The sequence below is a fragment of the Pipra filicauda genome, unplaced genomic scaffold, assembly GCF_003945595.2.
Source record: "Pipra filicauda isolate LSUMZ 115617 unplaced genomic scaffold, ASM394559v2 scaffold140_size2443280_pilon, whole genome shotgun sequence".
In the NCBI taxonomy this organism is placed as follows: domain Eukaryota; kingdom Metazoa; phylum Chordata; class Aves; order Passeriformes; family Pipridae; genus Pipra; species Pipra filicauda.
The window spans coordinates 2,143,403-2,163,842 of NW_024103885.1; the positions used below are offsets into that span (position 1 = coordinate 2,143,403).

At 36.1% G+C, this 20,440-nt stretch overlaps 1 protein-coding gene across 2 annotated transcripts in view; it reads right to left on the reverse strand.

The window, feature by feature from the left end:
- Nucleotides 1–5,810: 5,810 nt before the first annotated feature.
- HCN1 (hyperpolarization activated cyclic nucleotide gated potassium channel 1) overlaps nt 5,811–20,440 on the reverse strand; it is a 202,855-nt gene continuing 188,225 nt past the window's right edge. For both annotated transcript variants that reach the window (XM_039378583.1, XM_039378584.1), the window contains exons 8-9: nt 11,510–11,674; nt 5,811–9,661 (exon numbers count right to left, since the gene is read on the reverse strand). In XM_039378583.1, the coding sequence (XP_039234517.1) occupies nt 8,829–9,661; nt 11,510–11,674 (998 nt within the window). In that variant the 3' untranslated portion in view covers nt 5,811–8,828. The remainder of the gene's footprint in view (nt 9,662–11,509; nt 11,675–20,440) is intronic.

The window sequence follows — 20,440 nt, forward strand, 5'->3', positions numbered from 1 at the left end:
CCAGCATTCTTCTACTGGCTGAAAAACTGTCCCATTGGTCACTGATGATATTGCATGCCATTAGCAATGGCTGCAGACTACAGACGGCTCTAAACAACTTCATATACAATGTGTATCCTTTAGATTCAAGGTATAGAAGGCTGGGCTGCACTGCTGTCTGCATAAAAGGCCCTGCATGAGATTTAGACATATGTAGATAACAGTTTTGTTATAGCCTTTATAATTTTATTTATTTATACATTACTGAAAAGCTTTCCATCGTTTTGCTGTAAGGGCATTATCTTAAAGGTGCTAGTACCAATACACTTTCAACAAATTTATATAGTGCCTATTGAGATAAGATGCTCCATCACAAAATGCAATTTGCATGATTGTTCTTAGATGTTACCGGTTAAACGCATTACATCTCTTTTCCTCCCAAAGCTCACTTGTTGTAGGGTGGTAAGTGTTGTCACTGGGCAGCGTATTTATTCTAGACTTAGTGTTATTATCTGTAATGAACTTGCTTTTCCACAACTGTAACATTAAAACTTAATGTATAAATAGATATAATTCAAACACGTTCTGGATTTTCTTCTAGATGGATTTCAAAATAATCCATGCCCCTCTTTAACCTTAATATTTGCAAGACATACCATGGAGCTGTTTGCTTCATGGGGAAGCAACCTTCCCCAGTTATAGTCTCTGGATGCCAAAGACAGATTTATCATAGTTTTGTAGGGTACTGTCATGATTTGTTGACTTTCACGACCAGTACAGTGACATTCTGGCTTCACTCCCAGAAGCCAAAAAAATGACTTATGGGATGTGCAAAAAAAGAAATGGGAGATAAGCTACAGTAAATAAGGAAGATAGGGAGATGTGCAGGATCTAAGTTAGAATAAATATTTGGAAGAAACATCAATGGAAATATTTGATGCTAGTTATGCTCTGTCCCATTCTCCACCAAGTCGTGATCAGTAACATTTTTTGTGGTTTCCATCTAAGTTATTTGGACTGACTCGCAGTAAAATTGTTTCAGCCTGTTTTGAAGTTCAATTAGCAATGTTTATAAAAGTAATTGTTAGACATAGAGTGCAATGTTATTATAACAAGAAAAAAATAAATTACTGCAGCATTTTTCAATATACAAATATACCATAAGTTTTGTAATTTTCCTCTTACACCCATCTTCTAACAGGCCCATCTCTGATATCAAAAGGAGTGGGCAAAGTGGGTCTTTCAACTGGCAAAGTGGATCTATCAACTCTCAGTTCTCAAAATAAACAAAATAAGTCACCTAAAAGAAGTCCTGTATTTGTGACAGAAACAAGAGATTGATTTCTCCAGCTCCTCCTGCTTTATCGCTACCCTCATGACAGAGCCGCTTGGCAGCCTTAAATGGGACATGACATGTTGTCATCTTTCCTCTCCTATCCCTTTCATGTCCTTCAGGGAATCTCTACACAAATGCCTTATTTCAAGGAAATAATTTTTTCTGCCTCTGGCAATTCTCTTTGCTTTTCTTCTACTCATTGTTATTGTCACTTTTGCTCTTTTCACTGTGCTCGGGCAGTGACATCAGTATTTCCCATTACTACTGAGAAGCTCCTCCAAACACATGAGAAAAAAAAAGAAAAAAAAAAACAGAGAACAATCATTCCATTTGATGCAATGAATTTTATCACCTATCTCAGCTGATGAAAAAACTGTTCTAGAAAATAGAACAATTTTTGTATGTTCCAGACAGTTGTATCTCTGTCTTTCACAGGAGTATTAGGGAAAGGATAAGAGAGCTAAAAGTGACCCAGCAGAGTGCAGCAATAAACAATACGTGACCTCTTTGACAATCACGAACTTGAGATAGCCAGTGTAACCAGGGCCATGACATACGGTGCTCTGTGCTCAGTGCTGTCTGCTTCAATAACACTGCCTACACTATGGAAGTTTATCCCAGATATGTCAGTTTTTCCCAGTTATTAACAATGCCAATTCTTTTCTTAGCAACCTGTAAAATCAGTGACAAAAGACCAGTTAAAAACATGACTCCTCTTTCACAGAACACTTGACTGTCATAGACTTGAGCAAAAAAAGAATAGCTATTAAGTATTCATCTTCTCAAACTCCAGATCTGAGAGATGTCACATGTGAAACAATTCCATTCTGATAAATTCAGCTCTCATAAAAAACACAAACCTAGTTTGAATGCTTATTTACAGAGAGTCAAAACCCTAAGGATTTGTAAAGTCCTTTTTTTTATTATTTTTTTTTTATTTGGATTTGTTATTCTGGGACATTTAAACATGCGCAAACAAAACAGAAGATTAAAAGTCCAAAGGTGCAGTCTCTCATTTTCTGGCTCAGAGATTATTTTTGAACTAACCCACAGATTAGATTAGAAAGTGTTTAGGGACACATACCACTTTAAGTCATGCATGCAGTGGTAAACAAATGAATTTTCTTCCATGGTCTAAAAGCTTGTTTTCTGACTTTATGTGCTAGTTGACCTAAGATTAGCATATACTCTATAAAGAATTTTTATTTCTCTTTGTGCATTAGTTCAATCAAGATTTTGATAGGAGTTCTGAATTGTGTCCACATCTTTTTGTCTTGCAAAACAGACATGAAGAAAAGCAAAAGCCTTGAGCTATTCCATCTATAATCTGATTTGTCTGGTGGATCTGATGAACAACTTCTTGCTACTGGAGAAAAGAAAGAAGATGTCAAACCCATTCTATTACTTGGTAAAATGCACACAATTTACTTCCTTTATCGTTTGGTTGGCTGGGGTTTTTTGGTTTTGTTTTGTTTCTTTTTTTTTTTTTTTTAGTATTTCTTAATCTTTTTTGAATATCAATGTAGGAACCAACTAAACTGAAATACAGTTGAGATACAGCACTGCCTGCAAATATTGGTACACATTTCTGTTGCCAAGATGACAGCACAGGATGAAGACTAATCACAGGCAAAAAGGGTCTTGACTGGCAGATGTTAAAAAAGCAAAGTTTGCAATTACAATATAATCTACTTTATCATACAGGGTTCAGATGTGAATTGATCAGTCCAGGTCATATTTAGGAGTATTTCTGGTTCTTTGTAAGAGGGCCTCTAATATTGCTGGTGATTGTCACTCTTTACTTAGATTTCCTGCTGCAGTGGACAATGACCTGGCATCAGTTATTCCTGACACTGCCTCCTGGCTGGATAGAGGAACCAATATAATTGGATGTAAATCTCCCAGTGCTTAGAAAAAACTAATTGCTATAAAACTCTGCAGGCATCTCCTCAAAAATGCAGACTACACCTCTAGTGTAACAAGCACAGCAAACTCGTTATCAATGTTGACTTTGCAGAGAAATAAAAAATTCAATTCAAGAAGAACCTGGCCTAGAAGAACTGAGATCCGCAGTTATTGTTCTCTGATACATAGGAACTTTTCTTACTTCAAAACAGACCTTTTAATTTAAAACCTCTATACTGCAACAACAAAACTGAACACAGACTGCACATATTTTCCTTTCTGAAGAAAAGATGTGGAAGTAGATGTATAAGTAGTGGTCATACTCAATGTACCACCCAGAGAACATCTCAGATTTTGTAATGTCAGGTGCAATATGGAACCTATAAAGAGTGGAGTAGTCATTAAACAGAAGACAGACAAGATGATTCACTAACACTACAGGAACTATGGGTTGTGTCTATGCAAACTTTTCAGTAACTGTGGAGTCCAGAAGCAGCTGACATTGGAGATGCATTTTCAGATTGAACCTCGGGTTTGTTGAGACCTATGGTTCAGTGTAAGAGTCCCTCCAGTACCCTGACGACTTTCCAGAAAAATGGTTCAAGTACCTGCTTCCCTTTAGTGCACAGGCTAGTTTCGACTGATTGAAACTATGACATTCAATCTCCTCTCTTTTGTGCTGCAGTTCTACTTGATCCAAACTTGCCAATGACCTTTCAGCAAGAACTAACTCAGCACTGCACAGTCTCTTCAAAGTAGAGCATAGGGGGAACCATATTCCAAATCTGACGCGTAAAACTGGAGAATGGTAAAAAAATATGGTATCTTTTGCAATCAGGTGAAATAACATCATACAACAAGAACAGTTTCAGGGATGAGGAAAAGTTTAGATTCAGTTCAAATGTGTGCTTGAGTCCATCAGTTCATAGGCCAAGGCTCACCTGACCTGGAATACCTCTTAAACCATCTAATGGAATGGATAGCAATATTTAAAAATGTATATGGAAGATACACAGATAGATTTAAAATCAATTCATTTAGTTGGATACTCTGCTTGTCTACTATCACTGCTTTTCTCTTTCTAATGTTCCTGTTTTTCTCTTTCTAATGTTCCTATATCTTCACCTGAAAAATTCAGTGCTACCACACTCTTGTTAAGATATTGCATGTTAAAGTACTGACATGTCTTCACTGAGATGAGAAAAAAGGTAACCATGGATCAGAAATTATACCATCTGGATGGTGTCCATTGGGCCAGCCAGAGTGGATTCACACTAGCATTCTAGTGCTAAGTATGCAAAGGAGTGCTGGGTATTGATTGTTGGTGAAAAATGTACCAATTCAAGACTCACAGCATGTATTTCTCATAGGACATGCTCTAGGGCAATATTAATGCTCTTACTCTTCCCTAATTAAAAAGAAAAAGGAAGGAGACGAAAGACCAAATCCACTAAACAAATAAATTTGCACACCCAGTTTTTAGAGTGTTCAGATAGTGCTTGTAGCTCAGACCCATGATTTGTAAACAAACACTTTCTGTTCCTATACTGTAACAATTTTTTGGAATGAGCAGAGGACTTAAGAACAGCAGAAATTACTAACATCACTGCATATTTCCAGAGCAGTTGAACTGCAGGCTCATTTAAAAATTTACCATCTTATTTTCAAAATAAAATGTTTTTCTTCACTGGACAATGTCACTTATAGAGTAGAAATGAATGCAAATGTATAGAAATACTGAAATTGGTTTGAGAGCTCATGAATAAATTTTGAAAATAGAAATATTAAGCTTAACTCTTAATGACATGCATCAAGACATGAAAGTTTGCTTTTTAAATAAAATTTACTTTGGTTCCAGTTCAAGATAAGGTAGGAAGTAAGCTGAGGTAGATATAGACACTTGAAATGGAGAGATTTTAAAAATACATAAATTGGTGTGTAGATACACATCAATACCATATACAGGGACATGAAATATCACTTAAAAACAATCCTTTGTTTCTTTTGGTTCTGCACGCAAACATGTATGGAATAATAAGACTGAACCAAAGAGGAAAGTATACTTTGTGCAGTGGTCAAATGTAGACAGGAGAACTGAACTGTTGCTGCTAAACAAGATTTTTCTAGTGCCATGCTGGTATTTTTGAAAATCACTTCATTGACTACCATCGGACTGAAGCAATATCTTAGTAATGCAAAGTAAAAAAAAACAAATTGAAATACCAGTGAAAGGAATTCACAATATACTCTAGAATGCAAATTGAAAATACAACTACTCATGCTTGCTTAAATCAGTTTATCAGTCTAGGATTCTATTGATCCTACAGAAGACAATGTAAAACACATAATATGCTATTACTTTGAATGCACTATGCTTTTTAATTTACAATGTCCTAAAATATAAATAATGAACATCAGTGTTCCCCTGAAATCTGAACTATTATACACAAGTTCAGACGTATATCATCTGGGATTGGCACACACAGTAAGATAAAGTGAAAATATGACAGAATACAGTTTCCTTAAGTTATACTTACAGTTCTTTGAGATTTTCCACCGGGATATTTAATATTTTATACAAAAACAAATGCAATTTTCAAATATTTGTACTTAAAAGATATTACAGATAAATATTAATGGTTTAAATGAAAGTTTTGTAGGGAAATTAATTTCTCTAATCTGAAGAGGATATATAGTTTAGGAATTGGTTGAGTAAATAAGGTAGTATCCTTGAATTTCTAAGCCCCCTTCTTTCAAGAGTGCACGTAATTACTAAGGCAGTTTTCTCTCCACCTCCCCATACTTAGTGCATACCACTTCTGGGCTCAGAATAAAGAAAAGAGATAAGCAAACAATTCTTCTTCCATATTAAAGCAAAACTTTCTCAGTTATAAAGATATTGGAACAAAAAAATATTCATGGTTTTATTTTTTATATATTTTCTTCAATTTATTAATAATCTTTTATATTTGTTTATTTATGGCTTTGAGCAAAGACAAAAGAAAAAATCTAACTCATCCCTGATCATACAGTTATTGTAAGAACCAGACCTATAGTCTTCCCAGCAGCAGTAAGATCCAACCTTTTTTCATTAATACATTGCAACTTGTACAGATGTGAGATTTCATACTTATGGGCTTACTTATGTACAGAGAAAATAGGTCACTTCTGAAACTAGCAATGGACCTTTATATTACAGGAATGTGAGTCATTTGTTTCTTAATCTAAGTATATATACATTCATACATACATATATATATACGTATATAATTTTATACCCTGTACCATTTTTTTTTAATTAACATACAAATCCTAGATATTGTCCACTCTATTACAAAGTCATTAAAAATTATTTATGGTTTCACTGAAAGACCATGTGAATTAATATTTCTTCATAGTGCTTAAAATAAAATAAAAATATATATAAAAATATTTTGCTACTAACCCCATTTCTCCTATTAAATGTAAACCTTAAACAGTTTTCAAGATCAGTACATGATCTTAGTTAACTGACAGAATTTGTTAGCATTAAAATAATATAAGGGGTATTTTACTGATAAATAAATGGTCTTGCAGCGTATCCATAATGTTTGAGACACTTTTTAAACAATCATTTCCCCATTTCCACTCCAGGTCACTTAAATTAATGGCAGCAGCATGTTAGTGGGTTAATTACATCGATTTTTACTGGTGAGTGTGAGTCAGCAAAAAAAAAAAAAAAGAAGATTTTTTAAAAATTTTATTTGATGTACCACTTTAGTAAAACGTATAACAGGCAGCATAGGCTCAAGCTCTGTTAGCTTTAGTATATTTTACTTGGCTCTCAAGTACATCTGGATTCACTGCATTAGTAGTTTGTGATGTTATTTAATTTTTCCATGCATCGTTAAATTCAGCATTAATGGAAAGAGAACTCCTTTGCATTCACTTCCTTAACATGAATCAGCTTGGTTTTAAGGAACAGAATATATGCTTATATCATATCCATAATGCTGATTTTTAATGAGTTGAATTATGACACATTTAGTCTCAATCTCTATTTAATGTGACAAATCAGGCACAAATGATTACGAATTTTTTTTTCTGGATAAGATAATGTGAAGGTTTGAGCAAACAAAACAAAATGTTCACAAAACAGTATGCTTTAACCCTGCTTTCTGTCACCATTTCCTTTCTGTTTTGAAGACATAAAAAATAATAAACCTCATACCTATGGGCTATGTTTGACACTACATGCCTTAGGATATACTAACCATTTAATTACAATATACACAGAGCAAATCGTGCATTTCCAGACAGACTTGATGCTATATTATATTTATTTTTGTAAATTAACACCACAGTCAACTACAAAACTACAGTGAAGACACAGAAAGCACCTGAAAGTCTAAATCAAGCTGTGGTTTACAAATAATCTTTTAAATGAAAAACCTCACTTCTAGACTTAAACCAGAGATTCAAAGTCAGCATTATAGGAATTTTAAGGTAGACACAATTAATGAATGGTTATTATTTTCTAAGATACCATAAAGCCTTTTCCTACTGACCAAACCTATTTTATCGTCTTTTTTTTTTTTCCAAAGCATGCATGGAATATTCTCAGATGCTATTGAGGGCAAGAAGAAGAAAAGTGATGGTACTGGTGAAGTACAAGCGGTTTGCAGGATCAAGCGTACAATTTTGCATAAAACATTGCATGTAAAAGTAACACCATAGGTTTTAAGCCATTGCATTACAATTTAACAGTTGTGTTGCACTTAGCTTTAACAAATTTTAAAACTGTAAATTTTGAAGTGAAAAGCGGAACCTAAATTCCTAAACAAAGACCTTGCAATGGTACACCACACAGCAGCTATTTTTGCTTGGTTCTAAAAAGTTATTTACAATGGCAATATTTAGTCTTTGTAAAAGTCTTTAGCAATATGAAGATCAAAGTCCACCCAATTTTCTTAAACAACAGAAGGGTTGACATGTCATGAGGTTACAACCTATCCAGAGGAGTGCTAGTGCCACCCTTTAGACTGCAGATGTTTGCAATATAATGCTTTTCCAATCTAAATCCAAATGGATGGTGCTAACATATGAAATGTAATGCAAAATAACAACTGAATTCTTCACAAGAAATTAACATCATATACGCAATAAATGAAATAACACAGGTTTCAGAATATCACTCGGTCAGTGCTACGTGTTACTTGTTAGTTAAACTGATATTTTTTTCTTTTTTTTTTTTAATATACTTGTTTGAAGTTTGTTATTGTGTTGACAATAATGAAAATAGCAGATCCCCTAGACAGAGAACAGCTCTTAGGCTGATTTTGAAGTCAACACATTAAAAACGTTATAGCTAAATTTAATTTTCTTTAATGGTTGAGAGGAAGGAAGACATGAATTCAAACAAGTTTTTTTAATTCTTTTAATATATATATGTATACATATATATGTATATACATATACATATATAATTTTTACATTCGTTACATAGGGCAAAGCTATCTAAAGTATTTTTCTCATAGTAGACTGCTGGGGAACATTAGGAAACAGGCTACAAGAGTTCGGGGGATGGTGCTCGGTTTGTTGAAAGTCTGTTGCTCACAGTCATCAGGGATCATAAGTTTGAGGCGAAACGCGGTTTGTCTCCCTCGGGCTCTGTGCTTAAGACTGTGGAAGAATCCCTTTGCAGGGGAGCAGCGGGCGGCGCGGCCCCCCGGTTCGGGGGAATGGCTCCCGAGGACATCTGTCGGAAGAGCGAGACCCGCTGCGGGACGGAGGCGCGGCCGGCCGGGGGCACGCCGGGACCCGGGGCGGGCTGCGGGAGGGAGGCGAGGGACTCGCCCACGGTGGGGTGAGGCCTGGCGATCAGCGTGGAGATCTCGTGGGGCAGCGAGGGCTGCGAGGCCGAGAGCGGCCGCACCTCCCGCGTCAGGTTGGTGTTGTGGAGGGCCTGGGTGCTCTTGTGCACCTCGTTCTTCTGCGCCGCGCCGGGGGGCTGCTGGGACGCTTGCGGCGGCGGCTGCTGCGGCTGCTGCTGCTGCTGCATCAGGGAGAGCTGCGAGGCGGTAGGCGAGGCGTACTGGAAAGTTCGGCCGGCCAGCGGGCTCTGTACCGGCGGACTGCAGACGGCTGTGGTGTAGGAGCAGGGCGAGAGGATGACGGCAGCCTGCTGGGGCGTCTGCGTGCTGGGCGAGGGGGAGTGCAGGTTCCCGTGGGAGAGGCTGCTGGTGCTGTACACGGGCGGCGACTGCGTCCGGCCGCGCGAGGACGAGGCCGAGGTGCTGGAGTTGAGGGCCGGCATTTGCTGCAGGCTCACCGGGGCGATGGTCTGCACCATCTCCCTGTCGTGCTTCACGATCTGCTTCAGGATCTCGTTCTCCTGATTGTTGAAAACGCCGGTGTTGAGGTCTTTCTGGAACTTCTGCAGGAGGATTGAGTTCTTCTTCCCTTCACAGAGAGGCAGAAGAGTTAGTGATCCTGAGGCACAGGGGGCAGAGCCCCACTCTGTGTTTCAGCACCCAGCACTGGGTGCTGTGTATTGTAAAAGCCTCGGCAGGCACCGGGTCGCTGAACTAAGGCCCCTGCTCCGCCCCAGCCCAGTGCAGGAGGGGACTGCGCCACCCGGGCACTGCCACAGTGGCCCACGCTGGTCCCAGCTCCCCATGGCTGCCTCCACCTGCAGCCCGTACATCCCCTCCCCGCACCAGCACAGCGGCCTCGTGTAAGACCCCTGCGCTCAGATGCTCGGACTTTATGTGCCTCTTCACTTGCAGTTTACTGATGTTACTACAATTACATGTAAGAATGGCAATTTACTGAACAACTTCCAGTAAGAGTTACCGTGCTCTGCATCTACATCATCTTTCTCTGTGCATTGCAAAACCAGATTTCCACTGAGCTGTTACATAACATAAATACACCTGCCATCTAGCACATTCCTGGGAAGTAATAACTAGACATTAGTAACCAGTGGCCACCAATTGACAAGAAATCATCCTTTTAAATGTGAACTCATATGAACTTATGGCTAATGTGACAACCTGCTTGCACAATGAAGACTGCTGTACACTGCATCCTAATGTCTGCTTGATGGGTTCCAGTGTTTGCAAGATGTAGATGCTATTCTGTCTGAGTCATCAGATGCACAGGAACACAATGGCACTCAATTGCTCCATTTTTTTTTTTTTTTTTGATAAAACACTTCACATGGGATTGCTATTCCCAAGTGGACTGGACTTTACTGCTAATATTATTCAAGCACCTATTACTTAGAGTTGGACTACATTTTCAGAGAGTCTCGAGAGACAAATTTTAAGAGTTTAATGCATGGAGTGCTCACAATCTGCAGAATACTAAAACACCTCTATTAAAATTAGAAACCTGTATACCTGTATTGCAATTCTTTTTGGTATATTAAAGAAAAGATACTTTTTTCCAAATCACATCTTCAGCTTAGAACAGGCAGCACGACACTTCCTTGCAATTCTTTTTGGTTTAATTTCGAAGAAACTACAAGTATTGAGAAAGAGGGATGTGGAGAAATCCTTACACTGGAATTTTATTGTGAAGTTGTGAGTTTTTTCACAGCTGCCTTTTAAAACCAGTGTCGATAATCAGAGTGCAATTCTCCTGACCAAAGACCATATATTTTGCCTACTGTGTCCTATTAGAGAGGTCCAGAATATTGGGATGCACGATGGCAACTTCACACCCCCTGTTTTGATAATCTGCCATACCTTTCTGCCTTTCACTTGGATGTTGTTGGCCTGCTTTTCTGATTGCAAGCAGATCTGAGCAATGCCAGTGTGCAGCCATCAAGGCTAGCAGTGCCCATGTTGTGAGGAAAATGAGAGCCCTACTGCAAAGGATTAATTCACTTCAACAAACAAGGAGTTTGTGAGTGCTGAGAGGCTTCAGCTCTTCCCAGCATTATAGATGTCATCTCTAAGCAATTTACAGCTCATGAAACAGCATAAATCCTATCAAGTGCTGAAGGCAGCAAAAGAAATCTACAGGACTAATAAATAATACTAATGATAGTTAAAGTATGAAAAATATGCTTAGAAGAGTATGAAAACTTTCTAAAACTTCGTGGGTTTTATTATTTAAAAGTGAGATTGCAAAATTTCATGTTGGCACAGTTCTGTATAGATCAACAAAACATTTACTGCTGTATAACAAACAAAACTTATGACAGGAGTTTTCATTTTTAAGAGTGGCATTTTATCATGCGACTCAAGGAAAAGGAAATGCAGAAAGGTTTTAAGAATTAAGCATATGGAAAAAAATAAATACCTATCCTGTCTAGCCTATCAATTGCCACTGTTTCGAAGGCCCTTCTCATCATGGGGTACTCTTCCAGGACCTCGTTGAAATTGTCCACTGAGAGGGAATACAGGCGACAGTATGTGTCTGCTCTTACACTGGCAGTTCGACGGCCTTTGGTCAAAAGGCAGATCTCTGTGGAGAGAAAAATTCAACACACACAAGAAACAAAGAAGTTAGTGAACCATGCGAAACTTAAAAGCTAGACATTGACTCAGTGCTAACAAGTAATAATTCAGTACTCAGTAATAATTTTTCTATTGCTGTTTACACAAGCTTGCAGGGGCAATTTTGGAGATGTTTGATTCTGGTTTTGGTGCTCTGAAAAAAAAACTCAGGTTCATTAAGAGACCTGCCTGTAGGTTTTCTTGGTCTGGACTCTGATTTTATCAAGGCTTTTTAAAATAACGCTTCAAGTTATACGAAATGATCCATCAGCTGTCAAACACAGCTTTCTGACTTTGATTAACCCAAGTGCTGAATTAACCCAAGTGATTATATTGATTTTCTTTTATATATACAACTGCCATAGAGGACCAATGCCTTTAATAATTCACTAGATTTACTAAGCCAATGCAGTACATGATGTAATGATATTTGAATAAAAGAACTGTTATAAGAAAAAATACTTCAAGCATGAAAATGCCTTCTGTTTCCTTGGGGTTTATGTGCTAGGTGTTTTAGGAGAGCAAACTTAGGACTTTAGACTTTTTTTCTCATTAGGCTAAAAAATGGAATCCATCTGATTAGTTTAGTAGCTTTTCTCTGCAAGTGCCTACAACAGAAATTTGTTATTCTGGAACAGTGGAAACCAAAGCTATATGCAGAGTCCCAGGAAACAGCCCCAAACTTGTGACTGCTGATTCTAAAACCCACAGTAACAGGGTTACTGCATAAAGACCAAAGTAAATGTCTGAGGCATGTAACAGCAAAACATGGAGTAGAATATTTATATACTTAGATTAATTTACATTAAGTACATTTTCAAGCTGGGGAATAAGAATGCATTTAGAAATATCAAGAATTCTTGAGAGATAGTTTCCCTAACCAGTTCCAGCAGTCAAGAGTTATGAGTTCATACTTGTTCATATTTAAATACAAAGTAGGAAACTGTCTCCTGTGTTGCTTTTGTGTCCATTACATGCTCAAGATCAATCAAACTATCATTCTCAAGTGTGGAAAAACAAATGTTCTTTCCTAACAAAAATAGACTTTAGACTTCCTCAGACTTCAGTCATACAAAGTGCCAACAAAGTTCTTTTATTTTTTTGTTGTATGTCTTTAAGAAATAATTTTTTGTTAATCTAGAATGTAAAGAACCTTGATTTTTTTTTTCGTCTCATACTTCTTGAGGAATTTCCACATACTACCTTACCCTGAAGGCTTAGGGGATAAAATGCTTAAATTGCATTGGATAATTTAAAGGAAATTAACATGGGACCAGTACTAGCACAGAATGTACTTAAACCCCCACAGCACTGCAAGAATTTATAGAGACTACTGGGTGTTGCAAGGGTTCTTGACCTAAAGTTCCTCACAAAACTTGATGCCCATGCAATAATGACAACTTACTGTAAAGAAACAGCCAGGTATAACAAGAGGTCAGCCCTTTCCTTTTCTAACTCCTACTTCACCCTAACCTCTTCTTCTTAGACTGAACCCTCTGCATTTTAGTTACAAGAGTGAGAAGGACATTTTGCCCAAAGGGAGCAGTTAAATGCAGTGAATGCCTGCTCCATTTCCTAAGATATTCTTCAGATCTCGCAAAGAATAAAGTTTTACAATACATGGTTGAATTTATAGATAACTGTCTGAAAAATCTGTGTGACTAATGATCACCTTTTGATTTTCAGCTTTCTTCAGTTAAAGTTGCTGCAAACAGTACTAGAGACATAAAGAGATATCTTCTGCTGTTCTCAACAAATACAAGTACTTAGGATGAAAAAGCATCAAACGCCCCAAACAAAAAAAATGCTGTCTTTGGATCCAAATAATTCTGAAGCGTGCAGGAAAAAAATGGAGAAAGTACAGTTTTCATCATTAGTAATCTTGACCACTGTATTTTAGATAATTTAAACAAAAAGAATGGGAAGAAGCCATAAGAGACAATGTTTGATTTCGTCACAGGATACTGGGACCATGGAATGAATGGATATTGGTGCAACAAATACAATTGGTTTTTCCCCCTTTTTTCATCTTTTATTATTCTTGTCAAGTAAGGGGAATGGAAAAAAAAAATCACTGAAAACTATAATGTGCAGAACTCTGTTAACTCACAACTTCTGGTTGAAGAATATCTGTTTGGAAGGCTCTTAGTAACCATAATGGAGTCTACTAGTTAGGTAAGACAATAAAGAATGGGTCAGAAAAGATATGACAAATGTCCCAAGTGCCTAGAAACTGAGCAGGGGCTGCTGCTGTGGAGCCTGCCTGCTCAGGAAGCTAGGAAAACTTTGTGTTCTAAATCCAGTTGAATGGTGTCATTCAAAAGATGAACTACAGCTTCTCACAGAAAAAATATCATGTGATGAATACTTCTGTACTGCATTTCCACCAATGTTTCTTGACTGGTAAGAATTGTATTATAGTCACTGATACATCCTCCATATTGCTTTGTTACACGCACCAATAGCATCATTTGTACTCTGGACACAAGACTAATATGTTTGTTAATTGTATGTGTTCATCTATTAGTTATTTGTTTGGAACAGACTCTCAAGCCTAATAAGACATAATATATAAAATCTCTTTTACCTGGATCAGAGGTGAAGAACACAGAATACTGAAATATGTTCCTATCAAACACTTGTGTTCATTTAAATAAATCAAAGTTTGTTTTTCATGAAAAGAACAAAGTAATGAAAATATCCATGATATATATAAAATTAGTCTTAGTAGCATCAAGTGCACATGGTGCCCTCAATAATTATGCTTTCCTTGACATTCAGTTGATTTAATTAGACTAGGAAATGCAAACAATAATAACACAAGAGTGTGTAGTGAAATACAAAGCACACAGACTATTTTCAAACAGCTTGGACAAACAAGGTTCTCTATTAGAATAAAAATAAGTGTCAGTAGCATATTACTAATATTTCTGTCTGCATTTGGCATGGTGCCTTACCTTCATGCTGACGCTTTCAGTGTGTCAAATACTTCTATCTTTCCTTTCCAAACAAAAGAATGTCTTTAATTCCAATTAATAATTATGTATTAGGCTACAATGAACCTGTAATTCAATTCTTAATGCAAGTTTTACTTTATTATTTAATCTCTTGGATAACTGTTCCCTAGAACATTTTGAAACAAATTTCTGTCACTGCCCTAATGAAAAGTGACTATTTGAAAGCACTAAATGATGCTAAAAAAATAGATTTATTTTTACAGTCCGTATGTAATACAAATGTAATTATTTCATCTGTGAAAATCATAATTTGTGTTCTGCTAGGGTCAGCTCTTTCCTGCAGAACAATACAGCTCAAAAGAATATGAAAAAGGCTCAAATACAATGTCAAGGCATTGACTAAAAAGCACAATGATAAAAGTTTAAAGCTAAGCTTGTTCTGAAAGTTATAAATAAAATAATCTGATCATCAGTATCTTAGATGCACACATACATGGGATGTGGTTTAGTGGTGGAATTTTTAGTGCTTGGGTTAATGGCTGGACTCAGTGATCTCAAATATTGTTTCAATCTAGAGTGATTCTACAATGCCATGGCAGTATTTCAGCAAGAGCTTCAGGTTGAATTTTTGGAACACCATGAATTTCTTGGTGTTCCAAGAAGAAGCTTGCCCATATCCATATAAAACAGGGAATGCATAAGTTGTATTTTATTATTGCCTTAATGTGACAGAACTCTCTGGATAGGAAATTCTACATACCTTAAAAACAGCAATACAGAAGACTGACTTCAGGAAAGTCTAAATGAGTTAAGGTGAATGACACAACCCACGGGATGAATTTTAAAGAATTAGGCTTAATAAGGCCCCAGTTTTGGTTCCATCTGAGACCAGGTTCATCCTTCTTGTGGACTGTATTGATATGCCACTGTAGGTGATAATCCCCCCCCCCCCCCCATTGCTATGTGATTCCTGAACACTTTTTTCTTCAAGAAAATAACTGCAGGGAATGTCGAAGAAGTTAATCACCAGCACCCTGTATGATGTTGCATTGCTTCCTTAGTCTTTACTGAATGGAAATATATTTACTGCCACCCTAGCAGTAGTTTCCTGTGTCCACTTTACACTGACCTAGGAAAAATCCTTTTTTACTCTGAGAAGCAGTACAGTTTATCTGAAGGTGTATAGTGTTCCAGTCACCATCAATTCATTTTACATATAAATTATACTCCAGATGTAATTACTCAACTTCATATGTCACACTAACACTTGACTAGAGATTAAAATCTTCAGAAATTCAAATGTCAGTATAAAGTTGCCTTGCAGACAAAATGTGTCCACCAACAGATAAACTAGTTGATAAAGGAAAGAGGTATAAGTGCAGTACTTAGCATGCTCATTGAAGGACACCAAACCAGTCCTGTCTCCATATTTCTTAGTTTAGGATGGTAAGTAGTTAGTGTAGAAAATTAATACAATGAATTACTGTATGCACACCTTTGTCTTGCAAGGACACAAACACCAGAACTAAAGCACAAGTTCACTTTATTAGGTGCAGAAATAATTTTTTGTAGTAATGAATAAATGAAGTCAATAGTATTTTAGCTGTATAGCGCTTCTCCCTATTAAAGGCAAGTAAAAATAATTAGCAATAATTTCTATGCATTTCTGTCCCCTTCCAAAGTTGTAACAGGTTTCCCATCATCTATCAGATTTAATATTACAGGATCTAATGAGGTGTCCTTCCAGCTGAGGACAGCTGACTGCTGCTTCGGTTCCTCAGCAGGAAACTTGTTTCATCTTGTAGTAGGCATATACGTTGCTGTGCAAACGGGCAAGAAGCTTTTCAGACCATCTGGTTGCTTTGAGCAGCAGAAGAAAGATGGAAAATTAAAGCAATTCAAAGGATTGGGTCAGTCAGTCTAGTAGACTTGGAAATGTTTTCTGAGAACAGGACAGTGGATTAGAATATTTTTTATTTTATAGAAAGCAATGATTTACAAATGCTCTTTCCATCCACCCATCTTGTAAGTCTTCAGAGTAGGCTTCCCAGAACTACCAGGTTTAGGCTATTCTTATTTTCTAACATAAGTCCCCATAACAGCAACTACTTGGCATGTAATAAAGATCAATAGTTCTTTGCTTCCTTCAAGCTACTGAAGTTGTCCACTGAGCAGAGATGAGTTAATGGGCACTTTCTCTGAGTGCCAGTCACAGGAAGGGACCTTCAGCACGGGGCACTCTGTTCTCAGCTTTACAACATGTAATGTGAGTAATGTTTTTTTTCTTTAGGAAAGGACTATATAAAATTCAAGCAATTAAAAAAAAATCAGTAAATGGGGAGAAGCTGTTTCAAATGATAACACATTACTTTAACATACATTTCTGCATTTCTGTTTCCTTTTTCTTTATTAAATTCTGGAAAACAGTAAATGCATTTATCTATATTTTTCCTAACTTTTTAATGAATTCTTCTTATCTTTTAATATATTATTACTAGTACACAGAATAGTAAACTTGGGGATATGCTGCTTTTTGTTATAGTTACTAAAATAACTACCACCACGTCTTATGATTAGTCAGAATGTAGTTTATACCAACTAAATGAGTTTCAGTGATCTGTGTTCTAAAAACTTCAGTTCTGCATTTAAGGAACCCTACACTATAGTCACTGCTCACCAGGAACATTTCTGCAGCAAAGGAGAGATCTTAAGGAGGCAGGAAAATAGAGATAATTCCTGCCTTTTACAGCCAGATTTGTGGTCTGGACTGTCCAAAAGAAAGCTATGCAAAAATTGCACCTTTTGCCATGTTATTTACACTAAATATGAAATTAAGACAAGACAGTTTGAGTTAGCAGATATTGCCTGCATGACCTTTTCATTTAAAAAGTGACAGCAGTAATTGTAAAGTTGCTTTCAGATATCTGGGTTCATCAGTTGGAGAGAATGTTCATATAGGAGGCCTGGATACATGACTGAGTGGTTACTATTTGAAGAGGGACTGAAAATGGCCAATTAGAATTAAAACCAACTTCTGTAATATCTCAGTTTCAGTCTCCAGTTATTTTTTTAACTATTTACCTAAGCTTAATTTAAATATATCTATTTGTAATTTTTGATAGCTGTTGCCCTTATTAGTCATCCTATTAAAAAAACCCCAAACCAAAAAAGCCAAAAAATCCCAAACAAACAAAAAACCTCATAGGTTAGTTGTTTGTAGTAATTTCAAATTTCTGCCTCTGAAGAGCCTGAAGAGATGTGAACTCTCAGTATGTTCATTGCTTAATTTATCATATTTTATTTGATTTAATATAAAAATAGCAAAGGAAATAACAAAAATTTCCTTGAGGAAAAATAATTAATCTGAAAAGAATTGCCTACCTTTCATTGGCTCCAAATTTGATAGAATTCATATAGAAGTGTTTATTTTAAAAAACATTTCATACTTATTTAGGGTTTGCCAACAAGCCTGAGAGTACGCTCCTTTCTTTGCTTAGCTCCTAGCATTTATGGCACTTACCTAGGAGAAGCCTGTTTCTTGAAGCAACTCTTGCTTTTAATCAGTCTGTTTCCTTCAATAAATCTTAATACAATATTTTATAGCAGTTCTGAAAAAAGCAGTGTGATAACTTGCAACTAATGTGGATGTTTTGAGACGCTCAGAGCAGGTCCCTTAATATTTTCATGTGAAGTTCATTAAAAAAAACTTTGCAGAGCCCTTAAAATATTACCTACTGTGATATAAATAAATGTTGATGTGGAAAAAGACATTTTGAGCATATATTACATTTCAAGGCACATTTGGATGCAATAAGTCATTGACTTTTCAGTCATTTTGTAATGGTTTTTGCATATTTTGACAAGACTGATATATAACTGTATGTTTTAAGTCCTATTTCATGTAAATTTAATATTAAACATATTTCAGTGTAGTATGCTTAATATATATTGACAGTATAGTTAAATACTTTTCAGAATCAAGAAAGATGGACAAATATATACATCTGCTTTTATAAAATGTGGCAAGTTATCTCACCAGAGACATTTTATTTTCCATTCTGACCTGTCTTTGCTTTTTGATTTGTGAAAGTACTGAAAATAGCTGTGGCCAAGTTTTCATGACTAGAGCAAACAAAAGCCAGTAAAAGAATCACAGAATCAATTAGGTTGAAAAAGACCTCTGGGATCATAGAGTCCGACCTTTGACTGAACACCACCAACCATGTCTACTAAACCCTGGCACTGAGTGCCATGTATAGTCTTATTATCATTTCTTACATCCTTCCTGTTTTCTAGTGGTAACTCAAATTCTGCTGAGAAAGCTCTGTTTGATAGAACAGAAGCTTAGGATAATTTTATAAAAGAGAAATGCAAGCGCATATTTTATCTTCAATGCTATTTATAACAGAGCAATCCATATGTTTTTCTTCTACTTTAATGAAGTGTTCTTTCCACCAAGAGACACTAAGATAGTCTATTTATTATCTTGTAAAACCTGAAAAATTGACTGATATTAATTTTATTTTTGTTAAAAATATAATAATTAAACTTAGACAATGTGCCTCTGTACAGATTTATTTTTCATAATGGCTGTGTCTAAGGCCAAAAATGATTTTGTGTGATTCATTTACTCCTACTTTTGTTCAGATGGATGCTTATTCCCTACTGAAAAAGAAGGCACTTAGTTTCTTAGTTCTGTATTCTCTTGTCATCTGGAGTTTGGCAAACAACAGTTACAATATAAACTATTCAACATGAATTTAAGGGGACTATAAAAATATTGCACTTCTTTCCCCCCCCCATTAATTTATTAAAAAAAATGATCAGAGACTGTCAGTTCTGAATTAAATATTTAGTTAAAATTCTGCTTTGTGAAGGTACTTGCCATATCCTCTTATATGTGGTTTATCTGTGTTGGCCACTTCAGATTTTCAAGCTATGCTGTGAGGTGTTTTACTTGTGTCTAGTTATTTTATGTATAAAGTCTAACCTAAAAACTTATACTGTACATGAATTTGCAGAATTAGAATTATAATTTAGTTATGTTTTTTAGACTGCAAGACTTATTACTTTTGTTATCATTATGAATACTGTTAAATTTATATTTACATTTGCTAACTAATAAAACTCCTAAACCCAAACCTACTTCTACATTTTAGCACAACAGAGTAAGTTATTTTCATTCTATTTTACTAAAAAGTCTCTTGGAATTTTAACAATATTATTGTGTTTGAATAGCAAGAAGTCCTTCTGAGTAGTGTTTTCTGTATAAAGCATGTTGTCAAAAGAACAACACAATGGAGAACAAGAAATTAGGCAATATCATCAGGAATTGTATCTTCAAAATGGCAGACTAGTCTGTGCCAAAAGACATTTAATTTTTATGCCCTCTTGTAGATAATACTTTTAGAAAAATGTTCTATACTGTTCACCTGAAAAGTGTTTTACAAATGAGTTGGTATGGAGATCTGGAGATTCTGCTCCCTTAAAGCATTTAATTATATCCTTGTCATTAAGAATATGAATAATTACATCTCAGGGAGGCTACTTATAATTAATTATTTGGATTATAGCATGAGTATTGAGAGAATTCATCCACTACCTTGAATAAGGAGTAGCCATATGCAGTATTTTTTCCAAATGTAAAATTATATATCAAATCAGATCATCGATATGTAAAGCACTTCAACAGAATTTTTCCCATTTATAATCAGTATTCTAATGCAAATCTTATAAAGTATTCTATCAAGAGGAAGCACTTAGAGTGTTCCCAGAAA